This window comes from Cervus elaphus, chromosome 27 (assembly GCF_910594005.1).
Source record: "Cervus elaphus chromosome 27, mCerEla1.1, whole genome shotgun sequence".
Taxonomy (NCBI): domain Eukaryota; kingdom Metazoa; phylum Chordata; class Mammalia; order Artiodactyla; family Cervidae; genus Cervus; species Cervus elaphus.
The window spans coordinates 7,435,088-7,458,124 of NC_057841.1; the positions used below are offsets into that span (position 1 = coordinate 7,435,088).

Genomic DNA, 23,037 nt, shown 5'->3' on the forward strand with positions numbered 1-23,037 from the left:
ACTGGCTGTCACCCTGTACCGCCACGCGGACTCTGCGATCAATGCCGGCGCCCTGCTAGTTCCTGGGCTCCAAAACGCAGGGGCCCGCGGCTGCCTCGCCAGGTGCCCCCCCTCAGGCGCGCTCAGCACGCAGCAGGCACCGCGCTCTGCGGGGAATGGACCACCACCTGGTAAAAAGGCACGCCAAGCAAGCAGGAAAGAGCAGTCTGGGTACTGAGAAGAGCCACACAGACCTAAAGATGAAGCCTGACCCTCTAAAAGAAAAAAAATACAGGGCTGTCAAACAAGAGGGCTGAGGAGGGAATGGACACTCTGTCAGGTCCAGAAAATAGGGGCGTCACCTGTGAGGCGAGGCCTCGTGGCACTGAAGCTCTGGCACTTTGATTTGGATGGAGCCCATTTACTTTTACTTTTTATTAAAGTCGACACTTTGAAACCTTAGAAAGAAGCCTTTTATGAATAATTCTGCCATCGTACGCTCAGGACAATGTAGCACAGGGTTCACCCCGCAGAGCACAGAGCACGGAGCCCGAGAGCCGTTCGGAGCCTGGGTGTGATGGAGCCATCCGGGCCAGCCTGCAGACACGCACGACGCCTCGCACGCTTGCCTGAGACCATTTACCCTTACTCTGCAGAAGGTAGGAACAACCCTGAAAGGTCAGTAATGCTTGAGAGTTCTGGGTCCCAGAATTACACAGGAGCCTCTAATCGTCAGGAATTACACCAAACGCATGAGAACAGGAAGCCGACACAGCTGTCACCTGGAAGGACAGGTGGCCCTTTCCACTGAGGACGCACACAGCCCTTCGACAGACACGTTAAGAAGCCTTTCGGTTGTTCACTGCGTACCTGAAGAGTTCAACGTTGCGCTCTGCGAGAGAAGCTGATCATTGCTTATCGTCAAGGTGGCACCTGCGGATTGATTATTGATTGTAGGTGCTGACAATCTTATGCTTCCATTTAGTTCACTACTTCCATTAGAACTGTGTTGAATAAGATCTTGACCTAAACAGAAATTAACATTGTGATATCTGAAAGTAACATGTTAATTTACACACTGCTAAGTGTGCTAAACATATAACAACATCCCTCTAAAAATGAAAGCTATCTCATTTTTAACATTTATACAAAAAAATGAAAACAAGACTGTGAAATGCATTGCCCTCAATGAAAGTATCTGTCCACATGTTTTAACCTATGAAGCTTCTAGTAACTCTTAACAGCTCTACTTTAACTCCGTGTTTAAGCACTCATGGCTACATGCTTTGTTGAATACGACTTAAACAGAATTGGGACTATTTCCCAACATGGCGGACGACCAGCTGGAGCCTCGGAGGCCTGATGGAGGGACAGGAGGGCGGCGGCCACGGCGGCTCTGCTGCGGGAGGCTCTCTGCCCCGCAGCACCCCGGGCACGCACAGTAGGCTTGCACACACCGTGACATCCTCCCACCAGGAGACTCAGGCTCCCACCAGCCTCATTAGTTTCATAATCTCATAACATGATCAAGCAGTGAGCAAACAGAGGAACAGGAACATCAAAAACCTGTTGTCTTTTCAATGAAAACCAGGCTGAATGCTTTGAAAAGACTTGGCAAAGACAAGCTGTTTTAAAAAAAATTTATTGTCAAGCCAGGTGGAAGCAAAACAAATATACGAAACTGGAGGGCAAAAAGACAGAATGGATGCTGCACTAGGCTGTACCAGTGCCGGCAGCCCTGCGCCACACGGGCGACGCCGGAGGTGTGAGCGAGACGGGAAACGCAGCTCCCACCAGCAGGGCAGACCGCAGTCAGAGGCCTGCGGGGAAAGGCTCAAAACCGCGTGGCATCGCTCTCCTCTCTGCTCGACAAGGCTCTTTGTGAATAACTGGACTAGCGCTCTTACTGTGTAAGAGAGTTGGGGAGACTGACCACAGTCCTCATCTTCACCCAATGTTTACTTCTCTTCTTATGAATTGCTGAAAGGTCTACACAACTTAACTGAAGTAATATTTGTATTCTAGCATTCATAAGCATGTATAATTCCATGTACTCATGGAAAAAAAGAACATTCTACAAAATAACTGAAAATCTCTGTAAGTGGCCACAAATTAAAAGCTCTTCCAGACTTCTCAGAGTGGGCTAAGAAACTGCTGACTTAGGAGTCCTCAGAGCCCATACTCGACACACACAATAATGAGGAGACAGGAGATAAATCTTAGGCCTTTAAAGTTTGGGCAAACTTCGTCAGTTTCATCAACTAATTAAGATTTCTCCTATGATAAACCTTTTAAGCTAATTTTTTAAAAAATTATATTCATCAAATACACTAGAAAGCAATAAAACTGAATGATCAATATACGAAAAGACAGGAGAAACAGATGCACAATCCACAAACAAACAAAAAACCAAATTTTCTGAACCAGAAGCAAGAATCCCACACTTTGTGCTCTTTGTTTAGGACTAGCAAAACACTTCTAAAACTGAGATTACTCAAAAAAAGTTAATTTGATCAACAAAATAGCTTTCTTAAAGTAACTCTTCCATTTCCAACACTAAAATTCAAATACACACACACACACACATACACACACATATATATACAGACAGAAGAAGGTTGCTGGATTAGATAAGTTAATTTTTGCTGCATGTTAGAACCTAAAAATCAGTGCTTGTCACTAAAGAGCTCCATCTAGGAACAGTTCCTCCAATTTCTCTCACAAATTGAAAGGAATAAAGACACCTCTTAAAAGAGAAAGCTTTTGGTTTCCTTCTCAATAACTGCACTATGCCAATAATGGTTTCTGCAGAAGCCTCGTGGAACAGAGGCGACACTCTGCGGACCTCTCTTGGGGCTGGGCCCAGGGTCCAGCCGCCACACCCCCAGCGCTGTCAGGGAAAACACAGTGCTTCCCGCAATCACACCGGAACTCCAGGGAGGCTACTCTGACTCCCAGCAAGATGCTTTTTTAAAAAAAGAAAAGAAAAGAAAAGAAAAAAACAAAAGCTCACAAGGTTATTTCTATAAGACTTAAATGAGTTAACATTTATCAAAGTTACTAGAATAGGACCTGGGGCACAATAAGGGTCAAAAAAGCTGTTGCTAAATTTAAGAATTGTTCAGTTAACACGGAGTTCATAGCTAAGAAGTACGTGGACAAAGCACACCTGTAAACTGCGCTCCAAGCTAACTCAGACGAGACGAGGGGGTGGTCTGACGGCGAGCATCACAGGCCTGGTGACCGACACGGAGGCTCGGCAGGCCGGCCCAGAGGCCTGCGCTGCCAAAGGGTGTTTTCTACCCACTTACCTATTTTTCTATCGTTATTTTCTACATGATCCGAGAAGAATTCTGAAAGGTAAGGAGAGTGGGTATCTGTAATGCTCTGGGGTACCAAAAGTATACACTTAAACCAATTACACTCCTTCAGTTCAAAGGAGCATGACAAGCATTTATGAAGTACGGTTTTCTGCTCTTGATTAAACAAAAAATACGTAACCAAACTAACTGGCTCAAACTAGAAGTGGCATGGGGAACCACCATGTTTAATTCCTGCCATGAGATATGAACCGCAGGAACATTTCACTAAATGGAGTTTCCCAGATAAATTACACACACTTCCTGAAGCACAGGATTTATGCAAAGCTGTCTCACAGGAAAAAATAAAATAAAATAAAAAATAAACAGATAAGATTTACTTAAACTGCAGGTGAACAGATTTTAAGAACTTGAAGACTCACCAGAGATGGTCAGCGTGATCTCCTGTGGCGGCCCCGAGGACGACGCGGCAGCCGGCCCGGCAGCCTGGGCCAGCACCTGGCTCAGGCTGGAGTTGTTAATGGTCAGGGTGATCTCGTGGGGGCCGCCGGCGGTGGGGACCAGGCCTTGTGAGGTCATCACCTGAGACAGGTCTTGTGTCCCTGGTCACCGTGATAAAACAGAACAAAGCTGGGCTTAAAGAATCATAATGCTCTCCTTTCTCCTATTAAAACTTTAGCGAAACTAAGACTTTGTAAGATTCGAAACACAGTATCAGTCATCTCTAGGTCCTTTATCTAAAATGATTTAAAAAAAAAAAAAAGACAGAGAAAACTCTTATGTTGAAATAGGAAGCCAGTTCTATGAATGCAATAATCTCTGTGCATGTATTGGTTAAACATCATTTATCCTTTAAAAGAAAAAGCTTACTGCATTCTTAGGACATGTGATGCATTTGTTAAGCTTCACACAGAGAAGAAAACAGCATCTTAGGGTCAGGTGCATGACTGTGAGCAGCGAGCTGGAGCCCAGCTGCCGGGACCAGCCGCGCGTAAGCTCTCACCGCTGCTGCTGGTGGTCAGCACCGAGTCCTGCTCCGAAAGCGGGCCTATGGTCAGGTTGGCAGAAGTCACCGTGGGCTGCAGGGACAGGCCTGAGATGGGCTGGATGACCACGCTGGCCGGGACCGTACTGTCTGGCGTCTGCAGGGAGCTGCCCTGCGGGGTCAGGCCGGTCTCCGAGGTCAGCTGCTGAGCAAGCAGGTTGCCCTGCTGTAGGGTCTGCTGCAGGACACTCGGGTCAATCTGAAAGCACAGAGGGCCTTGTAACGGAAAAGTCGCGTGGAGTGTGACTCCGACTTGGGAAGTGCAGAGGCACTGAGCAGGTGTCATACCTGCAGCGTGATGTTATTGACAGTGGAGGCGTCGATCCCGGAGATCTGGACGTTGGGCCCCACCAAGTTAGCTGCCAGCTGTAGCTGTATGCCCTCCAGGGTGGCCAAGCTCCCGTCCGTCAAAGACACCGTCCAGTCACCACCAGCTGCAAGAGACAGCAGGGGTGACTGGGTGCCAGAAACCTCCTTAAACAGAAAAACTCAATGCTATACAAGGATTTCCAAGTATGTTTACACACATATCAGTATGATCCAGTTAACAAATGCTAGTACTTACTTTATATCATACATATATAAATACATGATGGGAAAGATGGAGGGCAGGAGAAGGGGGTGAGACAGAGGATGAGATGGCTGGATGGTATCACCAACTCAATGGACATGAGTTTGAGTAAACTCTGGGAGATGGTGAAGGACAGGGAAGCCTGCCGTGCTGCAGTCCGTGGGGTCGCAAGGAGTCGGACACAACTGAGTGAACGTCTGAACAGCATCACTAACATGTGTCCAACTTAAGTGTCACAAAACAAACCCTGTGAAACAGGTAACATCCATCTTTAACACATCAGGAAATGAGGCTCAGAGAGATCACCCTGATTAAGTCCACAATGGAAGACAATGCTATCATTCTACTGGGCTTTAACTGCGCCATGGGTCATTAGACAGAGAGACAGCCACTTAAGACATCCAGTAAATATGAACATTTGCTTCACTCTTTGTAAGTACACAAAAGATAATGTTTATTTAATATTATTAGTAAATATTACCTGACTAAAATGTAATGCTTTTCAAACACTATTGTGATCGAAGAGCAATTCAATAATTGCAGTGTATTAAAAATAAGGCTTAAGAGGAGTAATATATTATGTCTGTTAAGTTTTGAGAATACCTAGAAACAGACAGGTTTAAGCCCAACAGACCAAACAGCTGAAGGATAAAATGCAGAAAGGATGGTAGAGAGAATGGGAAACGGAAAGACAGCACGTCTGAAAGATGGAATTCCATCTTCCCACTGCTTCCTGGGAAAACCTCAGGGAGGGCAGCGTGGGAGTCGGCTGGGTGGACACAGCGCATGAGTCCCCCGCGGCCTCAACCCGCGCCTCCAGCACGCGCGGCCCACCTGACACTGAGGCTGGCAGGACGGCCTGGCCCAGCAGGCCCGGCTGCAGCAGACTCTGGTCCAGCTGCCCGGTCAGCACCGGGCTGTTCATGATGAACACGCCGGGGTCGGTGGAGGGTGCGGGGGGCGCGCTCACGGGCTGCGGGCCCTCGGCCGCCGCCCGGGTCGCAGGCTTCCGGGCCTTCTTGGGGTCCGGCTTGTAATGGAACTGCATGTGCGTCTTCCGCCGCCCCGACGTGCGGAAGCGCAGCTCGCAGTGCGGGCACTTGAAGGGCTTGGCGCCCGTGTGCAGGCGCATGTGCACCTTCAGGCTGCCCTTGGTGGAGAAGGCGTTGCTGCACACGTGGCAGCTGAAGAGCTTCTGGCCTGGGGGAAGAGAACAGAGTCAGCCCGGGGGGTTCACCCCTGCCTCCTCCCGCCCCGCCCCTCCTCCGCCCCGCCCCGCCCGGCCCCGGCCCCGGCCCCGCCCCTCCTCCCGCCCCCGGGCCTCCGCTCCCGCCTAGGACCCATGCGCTGAGTCCATCCCCCCCCCACCCTGTGCTCCCAGGACCCCCGCTCCCGCAGGACATGTGGCTGGGAAACTTAAAAGTGAGTCAACGTCACTGTTTAGGACCTGAGTTCGGAGTTCCATCTTTCACAACACAGAGGCACCCTGCACCCTGCATCAGGGTCTCTGCTCCCCACTTTTAGAAAGGGTGAGTTTGCCTATCACCATCCTCTTCTCAGCCTGAACCAGACCAGGAGGTAATCTTTCTAACTAACACAGGTATTTAAGTCTGAATGACGGCCGGTAACTCCACACTGGAGACCCAGATCCATTCCTTCAGTGCTAGATCAGGAATCTCAAATCTTTTACATTCATTTCTTCATGATTCCTGATTTTTAAGCTTTCTATAATCTTGACAAGCCTGTGTGTTCAAAATGCACAGGAACAAGCGTAAGATGCTGTTGGGAGGCACGGAGCAACATGCAGGCGTCTGCTCCTACCTGTGTGAGTCTTCACGTGGCAGTCTAGGGTGGACTTCACTGTGAAGCTCTTCCCACATTCCTCACATCTATATGGCTTTTCTCCAGTGTGGATTCGAACATGCCTAGCCGGGAAGCATTTGCAATTAGATGTTACAAACCACCTAATGCTTTTAAATTTATAGCTATCAATATGGCTTCCCTGGTGGCTCAGTGGTAAAGAATCTGCCAGCAACGCAGGAGACAAGGGTTCAATCCCTGGGTTGGAAGGATCCCCTGGAGAAGGGAATGGCAACCCAGTCCAGTATTCTTGCTTGAAGAATTCCATGGACAGAGGAGCCTGGCGAGCTACAGTTCAAAGAGAGGCTTGCAAAGAATGGGACACAACTGATCAACTAAACACCATCAGTGTACTAAATAAATTCAGCAAAATAAAAATTTTCATAAAAACAAAAATTTTCAGCTTTACTCTATATAAAAAAATACCACCAACAAAAAAGTAACTGCAAGACCAATGATAACAAGGCTGATTTTCTTAAAAACCAAAGAGCTCTTACAGATCAGCAGTAAGACAACAAATATCACAGGAGAAACGCAGGCAACAGACAGGCAGCTTAGAAAAGAAACACATGCATCCAAAGGCCACATGAAAAGGTATTTTCCCAGACTCAGAATCAAAGGGAGCCAGTTAAGATGACAAGATGCTGCTGTCCCGCCCGTCTGATGACCCACTGTTGGCAGGTGGCCAGGGGGCAGGCATTCAGGAACTAGGGGCCGGAAACAGCAGCGGCCTGAGGCCTGTGGCGGCGGGCATCAGCCCTGACCCCGCACCCACACAGGTGCCCGCAGAGCACAGGGCGGTGGGACTCAGCGCCGAGAACTAGGCGTTCATCAACAGGGATCTGGAGGCTGCTGGCCACGCTCAGATGGGCACTTCCAACCCAGCAGCACCTCAAGTCCCCCAGCCCTCCTGACCCACAGAAGGTCCTGTGTGAAGAGGACGGGAGGACACCTGCTGGAGCTCCCAAAGCAGCCGGCTCTATCACCACCCATCCTCAGTCCCGACAGCGCTTCCTCTCCGTCACCCTCTACCCTCCCTGTTAGTTCCATCTCCTAAGCGGAGGCAAGTGTCGCCGTGCTGTCTGTAAGGAGCTTTCCAAGGTCTGGGAGCACTGCACAGTGGCCTTCCTCCCGGGAGCCCCTCCCCAGCCGTCTCCCCTGAGCTGCCAGACCTCAGTCAGTCACCGTCCCGCCCGGGGCCCTCCCCCTGGGCTATGGGCAGGTGGCACCGGGCCGTCATCTCAGGGCTTGATGTCCTCGGTAACGCTTAACTTTTTTCACTGCCACCACAGTCACACAGAAAAAAGCGCAGGGAAGAACCTACAGCGTAAGCGGGCTTCGGACTAATGCGCTGGAGAAGCTTGAGGGAAGCCTCTAACACGCCCCAGCCCGGAACGCAGCTGGAGAAAGCGGGGTGCTCCTCAGGGCACCGGGTTCAGACGGCGCAGCAGGGGGAGCAAGGGGGCCCAGGCACCCCCGCCCCCCGGAGCCGCTGGCCACCGCACCTGACAAGGTCACTGGGCTTCTTGAAGCTCTTGGGGCAGTAGGAGCAGCAGTTGGCGTGCTTGGGCTCCGCCTCCAGCTCGGCCTGCCGGTCCTTCATCTCGCTGATGCGGTCCTTCTCGGCAGCCGACTGCACCAGCACCTGCTCCGAGACCGTGGCGCTCTCCTGCGGCGGGATCTTGGCCAGCTGCGCCGTCTCCTCCTCAGTGAAGGTGATGACCTCGGGACGTGCCTTCCTGGACGTGCTTCTTTCGGAGCCGTCCTCCTCCTCCTCCAGACCCATCTCTAAACAACACACGGGACAAAGGACCAGCTCCTAAGGGACACTGAGTCATGGCAGACCCACCGAAAATGAACATGGACCTTTAATGTAGCTGGTTAGAATCTGCAGCTCAGTTATCTGTGGGATGGAAAAGGGTTTCTTCTCACCACTGCCTATGGAGAAGGGGGCCACAGTCCCTGGTAAAGGAGCGGTACAGGGAAGGCGGCGCCCAGGCAGAGGGATCACTGACGGGGAGGATGCCGAGGCCACGGCGCCCCCACCCCTGCGGCCACGGCCCCCACCCCTGTAGCCAGGCCAGTGGTGAGCTCTGACACCAGCATCCACATGATTCAACATGTTCACACTCACAGACGTGCGTTCACCGGTATGGCACAAAGGGAGTTAGCCTGAGAAAACAAGCAGCCCAAGCAGAGAGACCGAACTGATATTCAGCAAACAGCTCTCAATTAAAAAGACTTACTGAAAGGAAAAAAAAACACACACTTAAAAACATGTGTGTTTAAGTATTCTCTCAGTGAAATGTAAGGACATGTTTACGTTCATTAAAAATAGGAATAAGCTGCTGTTAAAATGTCACTGAGAAGGAAAAAAGCTTTGGCTGGGGGAGAGAAGGGACATCATTTCTGCACAGATGGCTAAAACATGTTTAAAAGAACAAGAGAAACACTAAATAGCCAAGTGGACGGTGGGCAGAGCCAGAGGAGGGAGCTCCCAACCCACTCACGGTCCTCCCGTCGTGCCCCCCGCGCAGCACGTCCATGCCACAGACATCAGGCGCCGGCGCTGTAAACACACAGCACAGACAGGAGCCCAGGCCCAGGACACCGTGCAAAACGGCACGACTCTCACTGTGCGCGGGACAACGTCAGTTACAAAAGTTAGAATGCCGTGCACTGGCGTCCCGTCAACATGTCAAAATACATGCACGCTGCACATGCCTATCACTGTAATTTCACTCGTGGAATTGCTCAGAAGAAATCATCTGGTAAGAACACAAAGTGTAAGCATGAAATAACACTCTCAGGATTACTGCACTCGGCATGGGGACGGGGTAAAGCCTCGTCTAAGGCTGACTGAGCTGCACATGGCGTCGTGTCCCTCAGGCTGAGAGTGCACACGCGGTGGGCACAGTGTCGCGGGGGGCGCTCTCCCTGCCACACGGAAACCCTGGGCACTTGCTGCGCCTCCGTAACAGGCACTCATGTCGTGAACCACAACGCAGTCAGTGCAGCTGTGCAAACTAAGGCAGGCCTGTGCCCCTCAATGACCAGTGTGTCTGCGGTGAACATCAGTGGGGCAAGGTGAAGTGGACGCCAGCACTGCATGGGGTCTGACTCCCTGTGGGTTAAGGAACTGAGACCCACCTACACGTGTGTGTGTACACAGGAGGGAGACTGTGCCCTGCGCGACGCTGGCACTGTGGTGCGACGTGACCAGTGAGATAAACAATGTCCTGTTCGTGCCTTCCCAAACCTTTCTTTCAAAGAGCATGTACTGCTTCCATAATCGGAAAGGGAAATGCTCATGCACCAATCACCTTTGAAGTGAGCGAGCCACTAAAGCTCCGGTTAATAAACCAGAATCAGCCAAGGGGCAGTACCTCCTCCGTCCGCGTCTCCTGGCGCTGACCCGCCCGAGGCGGCTGTCTGGTGCCTCTTCATGTGCTTCTTACAGTGCACTGTGGTCCGGAAGCCCTGCTCGCAGAACGGACACCTGTAGGGCTTTGCGCTCACATGCGTGGCCATGTGCCTGGTGAGGCTGCCGTTGGTAGTGAAGGCGGTGCTGCACACGCTGCAGCTGAAGGCCTTGACTCCTGCGACGACAAACGACGTGAAGACACACTTCACTACCTGAAGCCACATGTCAGAGCAAACGAGGATGCACTCAGTCAGCACAGAACTAAAGACCACTTGCTTGCTGTGGCCTCCAATCTCCTAGGGACCGAGCGTGTCTTAGGAGGAGGTTACTTTAAGGGATGGAAGCTGATGTCATGTGTTCTAAGGATGGTTATCATGAAGCAGACAGACCACAGGATGTGCTGACAAGATGTGAAATCAGTGCTGGTGGGCAAGGAAAACGGCACAGCTCCTCTGGAAAGTGGTTTTGATCAAGACCAGGCTTTGCAACAGCTCAGCTGTCCAACAATGATGCGTGGACGAGCAGGAGGTGGTCTCCCCACACAGTGGACTCTGACTCGGCCATAATGTGACTGGAGTGGGACACAAGCTACAACACACAAACCCTGAGCGCCTGCTGAGGGACGAAAGCCAGCGACAAAAGGCCGTGGGTCGCCCGGCTCCTCTGATGGGAAACGCCTGGAGGAGGCCAGTCCACAGATAGGAAGCTGGCGGCGGCTGCCAGGGGCTGGGCGTGGAGGCAAGTAGGGGGTTCCTCTGGGGCGTGACGAGAATGCTCTAGAATGGGGCTGGGGGATGACAACACAACCTGTGAACACACGGAACTGCACTGTGCCCAGCGCGAGGCAGACTGACCGGTGTGCGTCTTCTCGTGGGACTTGAGGACCCCGGAGGAGACGAAGCCGCGTCCGCAGAGCTTGCACTTGTAGGGCTTCTCCCCCGTGTGTGAGCGCACGTGCTGCTTCAGGTGGCTGGACTTCTTAAAGCCTTTGCTGCAGTAGTCACACCTGGGCACAACAGAGACCACGTCAGTGCACGGCGGGACCATGAGTGAGACACCCCAGGCTGGAGGAAGAGCAAGCACTTTCCACCAACAGTTATACACAGTCAGGCAGAGCTGTCAGAGACAGGAGGTGTGCACACCAACAGTTATACAGTCAGGCAGAGCTGTTCAGAGACAGGAGGTGTGTGCACCAACAGCTATACACAGTCAGGCAGAGCTGTTCAGAGACAGGAGGTGTGTGCACCAACAGCTATACACAGTCAGGCAGAGCTGTCAGAGAGAGGAGGTGTGCACACCAACAGCTATACACAGTCAGGCAGAGCTATCAGTGAGAGGAGGTGTGCACACCAACAGTTATACACAGTCAGGCAGAGCTGTCAGAGAGAGGAGGTGTGTGCACCAACAGTTATACACAGTCAGGCAGAGCTGTGAGAGAGGAGGTGTGTGCACCAACAGTTATACACAGTCAGGCAGAGCTGTGAGAGAGGAGGTGTGGTCACCAACAGTTATACACAGTCATGCAGAGCTGTCAGAGAGAGGAGGTGTGCGCACCAATAGTTATACAGTCAGGCAGAACTGTCAGAGAGAGGAGGTGTGTGCGCCAACAGTTATACACAGTCAGGCAGAGCTGTCAGAGACAGGAGGTGTGTGCACCAACAGTTATACACAGTCAGGCAGAACTGTCAGAGAGAGGAGGTGTGTGCACCAACAGTTATACACAGTCAGGCAGAGCTGTCAGAGACAGGAGGTGTGTGCACCAACAGTTATACACAGTCAGGCAGAGCTGTCAGAGACAGGAGGTGTGTGCAGCAACGGTTATACACAGTCAGGCAGAACTGTCAGAGACAGGAGGTGTGTGCACCAACAGTTATACACAGTCAGGCAGAGCTGTCAGAGAGAGGAGGCGTGCACACCAACAGCTATACACAGTCAGGCAGAGCTATCAGTGAGAGGAGGCGTGCGCACCAACAGTTATACACAGTCAGGCAGAGCTGTCAGAAAGAGGAGGCATGTGCACCAACAGTTATACACAGTCAGGCAGAACTGTCAGAGAGAGGAGGTGTGTGCACCAACAGTTATACACAGTCAGGCAGAACTGTCAGAGACAGGAGGTGTGTGCACCAACAGTTATACACAGTCAGGCAGAGCTGTCAGAAAGAGGAGGCATGCGCACCAACAGTTATATACAATCAGGCAGAGCTGTCAGAGAGAGGCGTGCACACCAACAGATATACACAGTCAGGCAGAGCTGTCAGAGACAGGAGGTGTGTGCACCAACAGTTATACAGTCAGGCAGAGCTGTCAGAGACAGGAGGTGTGTGCACCAACAGTTATACAGTCAGGCAGAACTGTCAGAGAGAGGAGGTGTTTGCACCAACAGTTATACACAGTCAGGCAGAACTGTCAAGAGACAGGAGGTGTGTGCACCAACAGTTATACACAATCAGGCAGAACTGTCAGAGAGAGGAGGTGTTCACACCAACAGTTATACACAGTGAGGCAGAGCTGTCAGAGAGAGGAGGTGTGTGCAGCAACGGTTATACACAGTCAGGCAGAACTGTCAGAGAGAGGAGGCATGCGCACCAACAGTTATACACAGTCAGGCAGAACTGTCAGAGAGAGGAGGCATGCGCACCAACAGTTATATACAATCAGGCAGAGCTGTCAGAGAGAGGAGGCGTGCACACCAACAGCTATACACAGTCAGGCAGAGCTGTCAGAGACAGGAGGTGTGTGCAGCAACGGTTATACACAGTCAGGCAGAACTGTCAGAGAGAGGAGGTGTGTGCACCAACAGTTATACAGTCAGGCAGAGCTGTCAGAGACAGGAGGTGTGTGCAGCAACGGTTATACACAGTCAGGCAGAGCTGTCAGAGAGAGGAGGCATGCGCATCAACAGTTATACACAATCAGGCAGAGCTGTCAGAGAGGAGGCGTGTGCACCAACAGTTATACACAGTCAGGCAGAGCTGTCAGAGAGAGGAGGCATGGGCATCAACAGTTATATACAATCAGGCAGAGCTGTCAGAGAGAGGTGGCGTGCACACCAACAGCTATACACAGTCAGGCAGAGCTGTCAGTGAGAGGAGATGTGTTCACCAACTTATACACAGTCAGGCAGAGCTGTCAGAGAGAGGAGGCATGCGCATCAACAGTTATACACAATCAGGCAGAGCTGTCAGAGAGGAGGCGTGTGCACCAACAGTTATACACAGTCAGGCAGAGCTGTCAGAGAGAGGAGGCATGGGCATCAACAGTTATATACAATCAGGCAGAGCTGTCAGAGAGAGGTGGCGTGCACACCAACAGCTATACACAGTCAGGCAGAGCTGTCAGTGAGAGGAGATGTGTTCACCAACTTATACACAGTCAGGCAGAGCTGTCAGAGAGAAGAGGTGTGCACACTGACAGTTATACACACTCAGGCAGAGCTGTCAGAGACAGGAGGTGTGCACACCGACAGTTATACACACTCAGGCAGAGCTGTCAGAGAGAAGAGGTGTGCACACTGACAGTTATACACAGTCAGGCAGAGCTGTCAGAGAGAGGAGGTGTGTGCACCAACAGTTATACAAAGTCAGGCAGAACTGTCAGAGAGAGGAGGTGTGTGCACCAACAGTTATACACAGTCAGGCAGAGCTATCAGTGAGAGAAGTGTGTGCACCAAGTTATACACAGTCAGGCAGAGCTGTCAGTGATAGGAGGTGTGTTCACCAACTTATACACAGTCAGGCAGAGCTGTCAGAGAGAGGAGGTGTGCACACCAACAGTTATACACAGTCAGGCAGAGCTATCAGTGAGAGAAGTGTGTGCACCAAGTTATACACAGTCAGGCAGAGCTGTCAGTGATAGGAGGTGTGTTCACCAACTTATACACAGTCAGGCAGAACTGTCAGAGAGAGGAGGTGTGTGCACCAACAGTTATACACAGTCAGGCAGAGCTGTCAGAGAGAAGAGGTGTGCACACTGACAGTTATACACAGTCAGGCAGAGCTGTCAGAGAGAGGAGGTGTGTTCACCAACTTATACACAGTCAGGCAGAACTGTCAGAGAGAGGAGGTGTGTGCACCAACAGTTATACACAGTCAGGCAGAACTGTCAAGAGACAGGAGGTGTGTGCACCAACAGTTATACACAGTCAGGCAGAGCTGTCAGAGAGAGGAGGTGTGCACACCAACAGTTATACACAGTCAGGCAGAGCTGTCACAGAAAGGAGGTATATACCAATGTTTAAACAAAACTGTAAGATGCTAGCAATAAAAATGTGTTAGATCAAATTCTACTTATACCCGCAATGATTTTATTTCAAAGTCAGTAAAACCTATAGCAATCCTACAGCAAAACGGTTGATTAATTAGAAACTATTCCTTTAAGCATAACAGGAAACTCACTATGTTCTGTTTTCTTTATGAAGTCATAAAACTCTGCAAACCCTTCTGCTGCATTAGAGTCAGAATCACCTGAGTATCTAGACACCTGGAAATGTCAATTAATACACTGGTTGGTAAAATATTTCACAAAACAGAGCTGTTCTGAATAATACATAAACATCCAGTGTTTTTCTCCTCCCAGGTGTTGTGAAACATATTAAGGATGAAATAATTATAAATATCAAAATTCCCATTCATATATTATTAAAAACAAAATTTTAGAAAAATTATTTTATTTTATTTCCCTATTTTCTCTGTTTCCAGGCTTTCACCTGTGACAGGAAGGAACACAAAGCAGACAGCTTGGCACACAGCAGTTCTTGGAAAGTGCTGACTGTCAGGAAAGCCTAGGGAGATGTCACAGAGGAATCACAAGGAAACACTTCACTAGTCTCACCTGAAGATGTCAATGCAAAATCCCAAATTAAACATTAACAAATACTTGTTAATGTTTAAATCAGAGTGTGAATAAAATGTCGGCAGACAAAAAGGCACATTAGAAATTTAAGCCATTTCTGAAAACGAGGCAGCAGCCGCCTGCAGTGGGGACAGGAAGCCGAGAGCCTGCTGCGTCCTGACTCTGGCCACATCGCTTATTAGCTGCACAAGCTTTGGCGAGCCAGTCTCTCCGCAGAGCTTTTGTGACGCCGCAGGAATGGTGCAGTGGGCACGAGGCAGAGCGGGGTGGCTGCAAGTGCAACAGCGGGAGCCTGGGCGCCTCGAGGGCCCGCGTACCTGTAGGAGCGTCGGCTCTGCTCTTCCGTCTCCTCCAGGAACGGGGGGCGCGGAGGCTGCAGGTCCATCTCCTCCTGGGGGGGCTCCTGAATCAAACGAGTTGTCTGAAATGTAACGGAAGCACAGAGTGGACCACTTGAATATCTATGAATGAACATGAACACCTAACAACCAAGGATAAGCATAATCATAAATGTGGATTTAATAATGGAGAAAGCCCAATTAGGCCACTGCAATCATTTGGGCCAAATAAAACAACAAAAATCATTTATACCAGTTTTATTAAAGAAATATTTATCTTCCATTAACTTGTGTAATACAAAGTTTTCCAAGAATGAAACTGATCTTTCCATATTTTCCATGTATATTAAGAGATCACTCTTGCACTTGCTCTGCTCTTACTGAGAGTGAACAAAAAGCCCCACTTTCTTAAAACATTCAGTCTCGCTTGCTACAAAGTCACAGGGTTGGGGGAAGCACGTTCCCAGTCCAGGAGCAGCAGCTAGGAAAATAGGCCCTGAAAATTTCACTGGAGGATCCAGGTCTTCCACTTGACAGAAGCTTCCCACAGAGGCTTTTAAAGAGGGAAACAACTGACGGGCCCATCACCCCACCACTACCGAAAGACCTCCGAGAACGGCAAAATCAACACCAGGACAAAATCCTACATGCCTCCAACTCAGTGAATGGTGAAAGTCGCTCAGTCGTGTCCAACTCTTTGCGACCCCATGGACTATACAGTCCACAGAATTCTCCAGGCCAGAATACTCGAGTGGGTAGCCTTTCCCTTCTCCAGGGGATCTTCCCAACCCAGGGATCAAGTCCAAGTCTCCCACATTGCAGGTGGATTCTTTACCAGCTGAGCCACAAGGGAAACCCAAGAATACTGGAGTGGGTAGCCTATCCCTTCTCCAGCAGATCTTCCTGGCTTAAGAATCAAACCAGGGTTTCCTGCATTACAGGTGGATTCTTTACCAACTGAGCTATCAGGGAAGCCCGACTTGACTAAGAAATAAAATCTCAAATGATGCATCTCAATATTTATATTCAGTCTGTTAGCATGCATTCTAACATATTTCTTTCAAGATCCCACAGATTAAAATGTTCAGGTTTGATTGCTAAAGCACCATGACATCCTTCAGATGTTACCAAAGTCCGTTCCACTATCCTGACTTCCCTGACTTTCAACTGAAAATGTAAAGCCATGTGATGGGAATGAAATCTTAAAGTTATACAAAAATGTTTCAAGGGAAAAGAAGTCCTATATGACAAACATTCAACTTTTCACAGGTGATGCAACAGTGTTAAAGTTGTAACGAGCATGCATACGCTCTTAAGTGAATTTTAAAAAATTACAGTGAAGAATAAGCTAGAATTAGCTTATTCTTGTTTAACTACATTAATGGTGTCGGTGCCAGGTACCTAAAAAATTACAGTGAAGAATAAGCTAGAATCTGCTCATGAGGACACTTCTGTAACACTCACTACATTAATGGTGTCGGTGCCAGGCACGGGAAGGAGGTTCTGCTGGTGGAAGCTCGTGGAGAGGGCCTGGGACTCCAGTGTGCTAGAATCTTGTAACTGCTGGACAGGGGGGAACGGGGTCTGCTGACTGTACGTATCAGTCACTGTAAAACCTGAAACAAGTCAGAAAACATGAATTCCACCAAAAATGCTAAAGCTACACACACACACAAGAAAAACAAAAAAGACTGGTTTTACAAATTAAACTAATTGAAGTAACACGTGTGCTTTCTGAGCTAGAACCAGGGTCGTCAGTCTTATCAGCAGGCTCTGAAGTGACTTGTGTACAGGCTTGCGTCCTCGCAGGGCCGGCAGACAGACCAGCCACAAGGACGCACTTACCTCTAAGTCCCAATTGCTACTCAATTTCCTTTCCTTGGCTAGAAACCACATGTAGCGTGGTTAATAAAATCACTTTCTGGAAAACCTGAACAGACTACAAAATAATGTGTGCATACACACAATATCCATGTAAGATAGCATGTGGTTTGAAATCATACATTCCAGAAGAGCATTAACACACACACAAAATATCCATGCAAGAAAGCATGTGGATTGAAACCATACATTCCAGAAGAGTGTTAAAGGAAGCTCTCGAGGCTGCTGTAAAGTTAAGCCCAGCCAGGCACCGCTCATTGTTAAGCCCCAGGTGAGACCCGCTACTGACCCTGAGACAAGCCGGCCGATTCGAAGGACTGCTGAGGGGGTGCCTGCTCGTGAAGCTGGTCCACGTGCCCCTGCAGGGCCTGCTGTGGGGCCACGAACCTGTCTGAAGACAGAAGTAAGAGGGGCTCACAGACCTGGAAGTTACCGCAGGCCTACCAGTCTGTCCAAAAGGATAGGTTTCTTTTTTTCCAAAACTTAGCTTCCTTATTTTGAAAAGACAGTAGGAAGACAATGCAAACATAGTGTATATAAATTTATATATTTGGGGGTAAAGACTACAAAGTTCTAATCATAGACCAAACATGTTTTGGGACTGTAACAAAACAGCCAGCCAGCTGGCCAATCATCCGTTAGGCCTGTAGGAGACCCTGGGCTGGGCTCTGTCACTAAGCTCAGTGTCCCCAGGGGAGCGGACGTCTTTCTGAGTGAGACCTTCCTGCAGGAGGCAGCGGGCTGGATGAGGAGCCAAGGCTCCAGGGACAGACAGCTGGCAGCCTCACCCTGTGGAGTCTGGGAGTCGCTGGAACATAGCACACGCAATCACACAGATGAAGACAAATGAAGACCAAAGGCTTCTCGGTGTCCGCTGGGTAACAGTGCGCTACAAAGAGTACGTATTGGAAGGTCCTATGTCTACAGCTCCAGATGCCTCGCAAACGCTCACACGTACACACACAGCACAGGTCGTGACCACAACAGTCAGAGATGAGAGGACCAAGGAGGACTGGGGGATGCAGGCTGCAAACTCTTAGGAGGTAAAGCTCACCTTCCTCTGCCTCCAAAGGCTGTCCTGCCATCTGCGGGCCCAGCCCCGCCTCCTCGGCGCTCACGCCGTGCGGCGGCCCCAGCTCCAGCATGGCCCCGGGGTTGGCGGCCACAGCCTCGGCGCTGGGCTGCAGCGCCTCGCTTTCAATCTCCACCTGCATTGGGGTAGACACGTGCATGCCCTGCTGGTCCACGGTGCTGTCGTCCATGGAGGAGGCCTGCTGATGCTGCTGGAGCTGCTGGGCGAGCTCATATCTTCAAAAGGAACCAACAGTCCATGGTGTCAGGTGCGGTCAAAAACCAGGGGCATGGGCTACTAGTGCCCAAGATATAATTTACTCAGTAAATTTACTTTATCTCATTTTGAAGTCATGATGGCAATCCAGTTGAAAGTTAAATACTATTAATAATTCTGAAAGAAAAATCATGTCCCCTTATTCTTAAACACACTTTCACAGATTATATGGACTTGAAGGCAATAAGAAACTTTTTAAAGCTTAAAAAAATTCAAGAGAGGCCACGTTTCAAAGTAAAACCCTCCCGACCCAAATGGTGCAATGAACCCAAGTGCTGGGAAGAAGACCTGCATGAAATGAGGCGGAGCCGTCAGACTGCTTTCAGCGCTATACACACATGCGTGGGAGACACGCTAAGTCCTGGGACCTGCCAGGTTGTGCTCGGCCCGGTGACCAGGTCCACAGGCTACAGCATCTGGACGGCGAGGCATGTGGCCAAGTTCATTTTCTGCAGGAGCCTTATTCCTGTTAATATCACTTTTCCATATACAAAATATACCCAGCATATTTTCAAGGCCAACAACTTTTCTTTCAAAGAGAAAAATGAGCAATGAATTCAGTGAGTGAATCAAAAAACTGAAAAAAAAAAAAAACAAAAAACCCAGGTCAAATATAGATCTGATGTGGTCAGAAATGCATTTCTGCAAGAAATGCAGATGAGACGAGATAGCCCTCTACTCAAGCAAAAATCTAAGTCAGCGGCAATGACAGATGACCTGATAGCTAAAATATATGTTCCCTTTATCGACAACTTAGAATAATTACCATGCAGGCAACACTGATGATATGCCTAGAAGTCACAGAGTCGACCAAGATTTCCTTTTTTGCAATCCTCATTACCTAATTACAGTAGACATGGTCTATCTAGCATTTTATCTACTACTGATGGTCAGTTTTAAGAGAGTTTACAAAGCCTTTAGCCTAACACAGACTATCTCAATATTATATTAAAAAAAAAAATGTTATGATTACTCTATGGTTCTTAATAGATCCTTAAACACAGATATAGAAGCTTCACTAGATCAAGCTAGAAGTAATAATATAGGAGAACAAAGACAACTATTTCCTAAAAACACTCCCACCAAAGTCGTGGAACTACGCAGACGATTAGAAGGTGCCCAGCAGAGCCGCACCTACCTGTGGGTTTTCATGTGTTTCTTGCAGTTGAGCGAGGTCTTAAACGTCTTCTGGCAGTAGGGGCACATGTAGGGGCGGAGGTCGTTGTGGATGCCCATGTGCCGCCGGAGGCTCCCCCCAGTCGTGAAAGCGCCATTACAGATCAGACACTTGAAAGACTTCAGGCCTGTGTGTGTTCGCACGTGCGCTTTGAGCACGCCTGCAGAAACAAAGCCTCTTCCACACTGAGAGCATTTAAAGGGCTTTTCGCCTGTATGGGACCTAAAAAGAATAAAGACAGTAATGAATGAGTACCTCATGCTTTCATGGTGCCTTATACTTTAGAATGCACTCTCATAACTATCGCACTTGACACCCCCTGCCCTGAACTTCCTGATTCCAACAGGACCCCTGAGACTCTACGCCAGGTGACCCATATAAAGTCCTGGGGCTCGTACATGCCTGACACAAACCCAGACCCCACGTCCTCGTCCACGCTCCATCCTCTCCTCATGACCCCTCACTGTCTCTTATGACCAGGTTTCTACTTCCTTTTCACTGTTGCTAGTGACGATAATTAATCTAAACTGATGAACATATCTGAAAAACTGTGAAAGAACATTAACCCTAATGAAACAAACTGATACTTCTCTGACAAGTTCTAGAAACTGCAAAAACTGAAAAATAATAGTGTAAATAAAATTCAGGGGCAATTTGTGGGTAAAATATTTTGGTCAAGACACTAAAGGATGAAAATGTGTGTGTGTGTCTTAGTCCCTCAGTCACATCCAACTCTTTGAGACCCCATGGGCTGCAGCCCACCAGGCTCCTCTGTCCCTGCAATTCTCCAGGCAAGAGTACTGGAGTGGATAGAAGACCAATGATCAATAAACATTTGGGGGTCAAAAGTGACATTTTAAATAACAAGAGTTAACACTACCATTCTTAGTATTTCTACAAGTCACCAGGTCACTAAATCACTTTCCATCTCTGAATCTGTCACCTTACCTGATGTGTTGTTTAAGATGGCAAGATTTTTTATAGGCACGATGACAGTAAAAACACTTGTATGGTCTATCTGCTTCATTTACAAAACTGTTATTAAAATAATTTTGAAATAACTGGTTCCTTGGAATGGGCTGGATAAGACCTACAAACCAAAGGAAAATCAGGAATAATTCGCTGTCAATGTACCAAAAAAAGTTAAATGTCAAAAGGCACCTGTTACCAGAAGCTAGATTCCAATGTGGCAACTAAATGCTATTTTCATTGTGTTAGGAACTGGCTATTGAAAGAACACCTATCAGGAAACACAAAGTTAACATAAGGCAGATTTTTTTTTCCCAACATAAAGGAATATTTATGTTATCACAGTTACTTCTCTTTGTTCTAGAGCCAGTTTTTCACGGATTTCTACATTTACTTTCTATGTAAGCATCTACTGGCATCAAATTTCTACAACTATATCAACATGTAGGATAGTCCCAGTTCTCAGTCCCTTGTTTGTTCAGTATGAAGACTGTACCCTAGGTACTACAACAAACTCAAGACAGAAATAATTCCAGCATCATTTCTGTGTTCTAAAAAAGTCAGGGTTTTCATAGGAATTTTATTAAAGGAGTATCTGCAAACAGAAAAATGACCACCTTATATATTTCAGGTTTTACATACTTTCAAGGAATAAAGAATTCCCTTAGCCTGACCGTGTGATAAGTATGTCTTCATCAAGCAATAACTTATGCAATTCAGGACAAGAATACACTGAACCCTCTGAATTATTTAATATCTACCTGGAATGACAAGGGGAAGACACACATAGTCAGCACTGGCTGGGCTGTGCCTCCTCTGTCCCAGAACAGGCCCCTGCCACACCCTCTGCCCCCTCCGCGGCCCTGGGCACTTCCACTCGAGGGTGCGCAGGCTCCTCTGACACACGGCTCTCTGGACTGCCCCTGACGGTGCAGGCTACAGCTCAACCCTGTGCCCTAAAACCCATTTCTTCCTCCCGGCTCTCCGAGGGTGCGCAGCCCATCCTCCCAGTCACGCAGGGGCCAGGATTTTGAGCATCTCTGAGCCGCTTGTTAGGTTTTGCCATTCGCCAGTCCTGGAGATCACGTTAGTGAAGATTAAATACATACTATGTGAAACTGGTCTTTTGTGCTGTTTGGTTTTGTGAGCTGCTGAAATTGTGTAACAGCATCAAAGTATTCTCACCTACCACAGGTGCTTCGATCAGTGTCTGTACACTAAACAACTGAACACCCCAGGGATGACAGTCCTAGGAAGCTTGGCAGAAATCATACATAAAGTCATTGCAGACTGGTGTCTGGGGGAGGATGCTCCTAAACTTGTCTTCTGGGGCTTTCCATTTCTTCTAGAGTCAATTCTGATAAGTATACTACTCTAGAAAAAATACATTTCATGTATACTTTCAAATGTATTAGCAAAAAGTTGCAGAGTATCTGCAAAGTGTTTATCTCATCTGTACCTGTGCTTATAGATTGAGTCTCACTCCTAATACTACAGACATTTTCTCAGTCTTCAGTTTACCAGAGACATGTCAAATTATCTGCTTATTTTCTAAAAGTTGTAAAATTATGTTCACTACAATTTCATTTTGTCTTAAACTGTTATACTTATTAATTCCTTTTTGTTACTTGTTTTTCATTTTTCTACCTTTTTGAGTTATATATTTATTTTCATTCTTCTTTAATAAGAAATAATTCTTAAAAGGCTTAATTTCCCTGATAGCAGCTTTGGCCCATTCAACCTGCTTATAAAATGTTCCATTTCTTGTTTGTAATTGCAGTTTTGAGTCTTTCTTTTCCATATAATGAAAATTTAGATAGTTATTTTCTATTATGTTTTCACTGAACTATAATAAAAGATTGTTTCCTTTATAATTTCTACTTTTGAAAACCTGAAATTTCTTTATACCCCAGAATTTGATCAACTTCTTCATGCACATTTAAAAGAGCATGTACTTTGAAGTAAATAGTTTTAAAGGTATTAAAACTGTTTTAGTATACACCCTTTTATATGTGTGCTTCAAATTCTCTTCAGTCTTGCTGTGTCTAAATTAATCTAATTGAAGACGTCTCACAATGGTGCAGAATTTGAATATTTCTCCTTTCTTCTGTTTCTGGTTTATATATTTTCATGCACCTGCTGCTGCTGCTGCTCCTGCTAAGTCACTTCAGTCGTGTCCAACTCTGTGTGACCCCACAGACGGCAGCCCACCAGGCTCCCCCGTCCCTGGGATTCTCCAGGCAAGAATACTGGAGTGGGTCGCCATTTCCTTCT

General features: G+C 48.3%; 1 protein-coding gene across 5 annotated transcripts in view; it reads right to left on the bottom strand.

Moving 5' to 3' along the window:
- ZNF236 (zinc finger protein 236) overlaps positions 1-23,037 on the bottom strand; it is a 69,210-nt gene that overhangs the window by 15,094 nt on the left and 31,079 nt on the right. For 3 of the 5 annotated variants that reach the window (XM_043889306.1, XM_043889309.1, XM_043889310.1), the window contains exons 12-27: positions 20,743-20,884; positions 19,756-20,016; positions 18,324-18,577; positions 17,559-17,660; positions 16,853-17,004; positions 15,368-15,471; positions 11,054-11,205; positions 10,162-10,374; positions 8,281-8,563; positions 6,737-6,840; positions 5,750-6,115; positions 4,633-4,778; positions 4,303-4,543; positions 3,722-3,901; positions 3,291-3,332; positions 850-1,005 (exon numbers count right to left, since the gene is read on the bottom strand). In XM_043889306.1, coding sequence (XP_043745241.1) covers positions 850-1,005; positions 3,291-3,332; positions 3,722-3,901; positions 4,303-4,543; positions 4,633-4,778; positions 5,750-6,115; positions 6,737-6,840; positions 8,281-8,563; positions 10,162-10,374; positions 11,054-11,205; positions 15,368-15,471; positions 16,853-17,004; positions 17,559-17,660; positions 18,324-18,577; positions 19,756-20,016; positions 20,743-20,884 — 2,898 coding nt within the window. The remainder of the gene's footprint in view (positions 1-849; positions 1,006-3,290; positions 3,333-3,721; positions 3,902-4,302; positions 4,544-4,632; positions 4,779-5,749; positions 6,116-6,736; positions 6,841-8,280; positions 8,564-10,161; positions 10,375-11,053; positions 11,206-15,367; positions 15,472-16,852; positions 17,005-17,558; positions 17,661-18,323; positions 18,578-19,755; positions 20,017-20,742; positions 20,885-23,037) is intronic. The other 2 variants (XM_043889308.1, XM_043889307.1) reach the window with 2 other exon arrangements.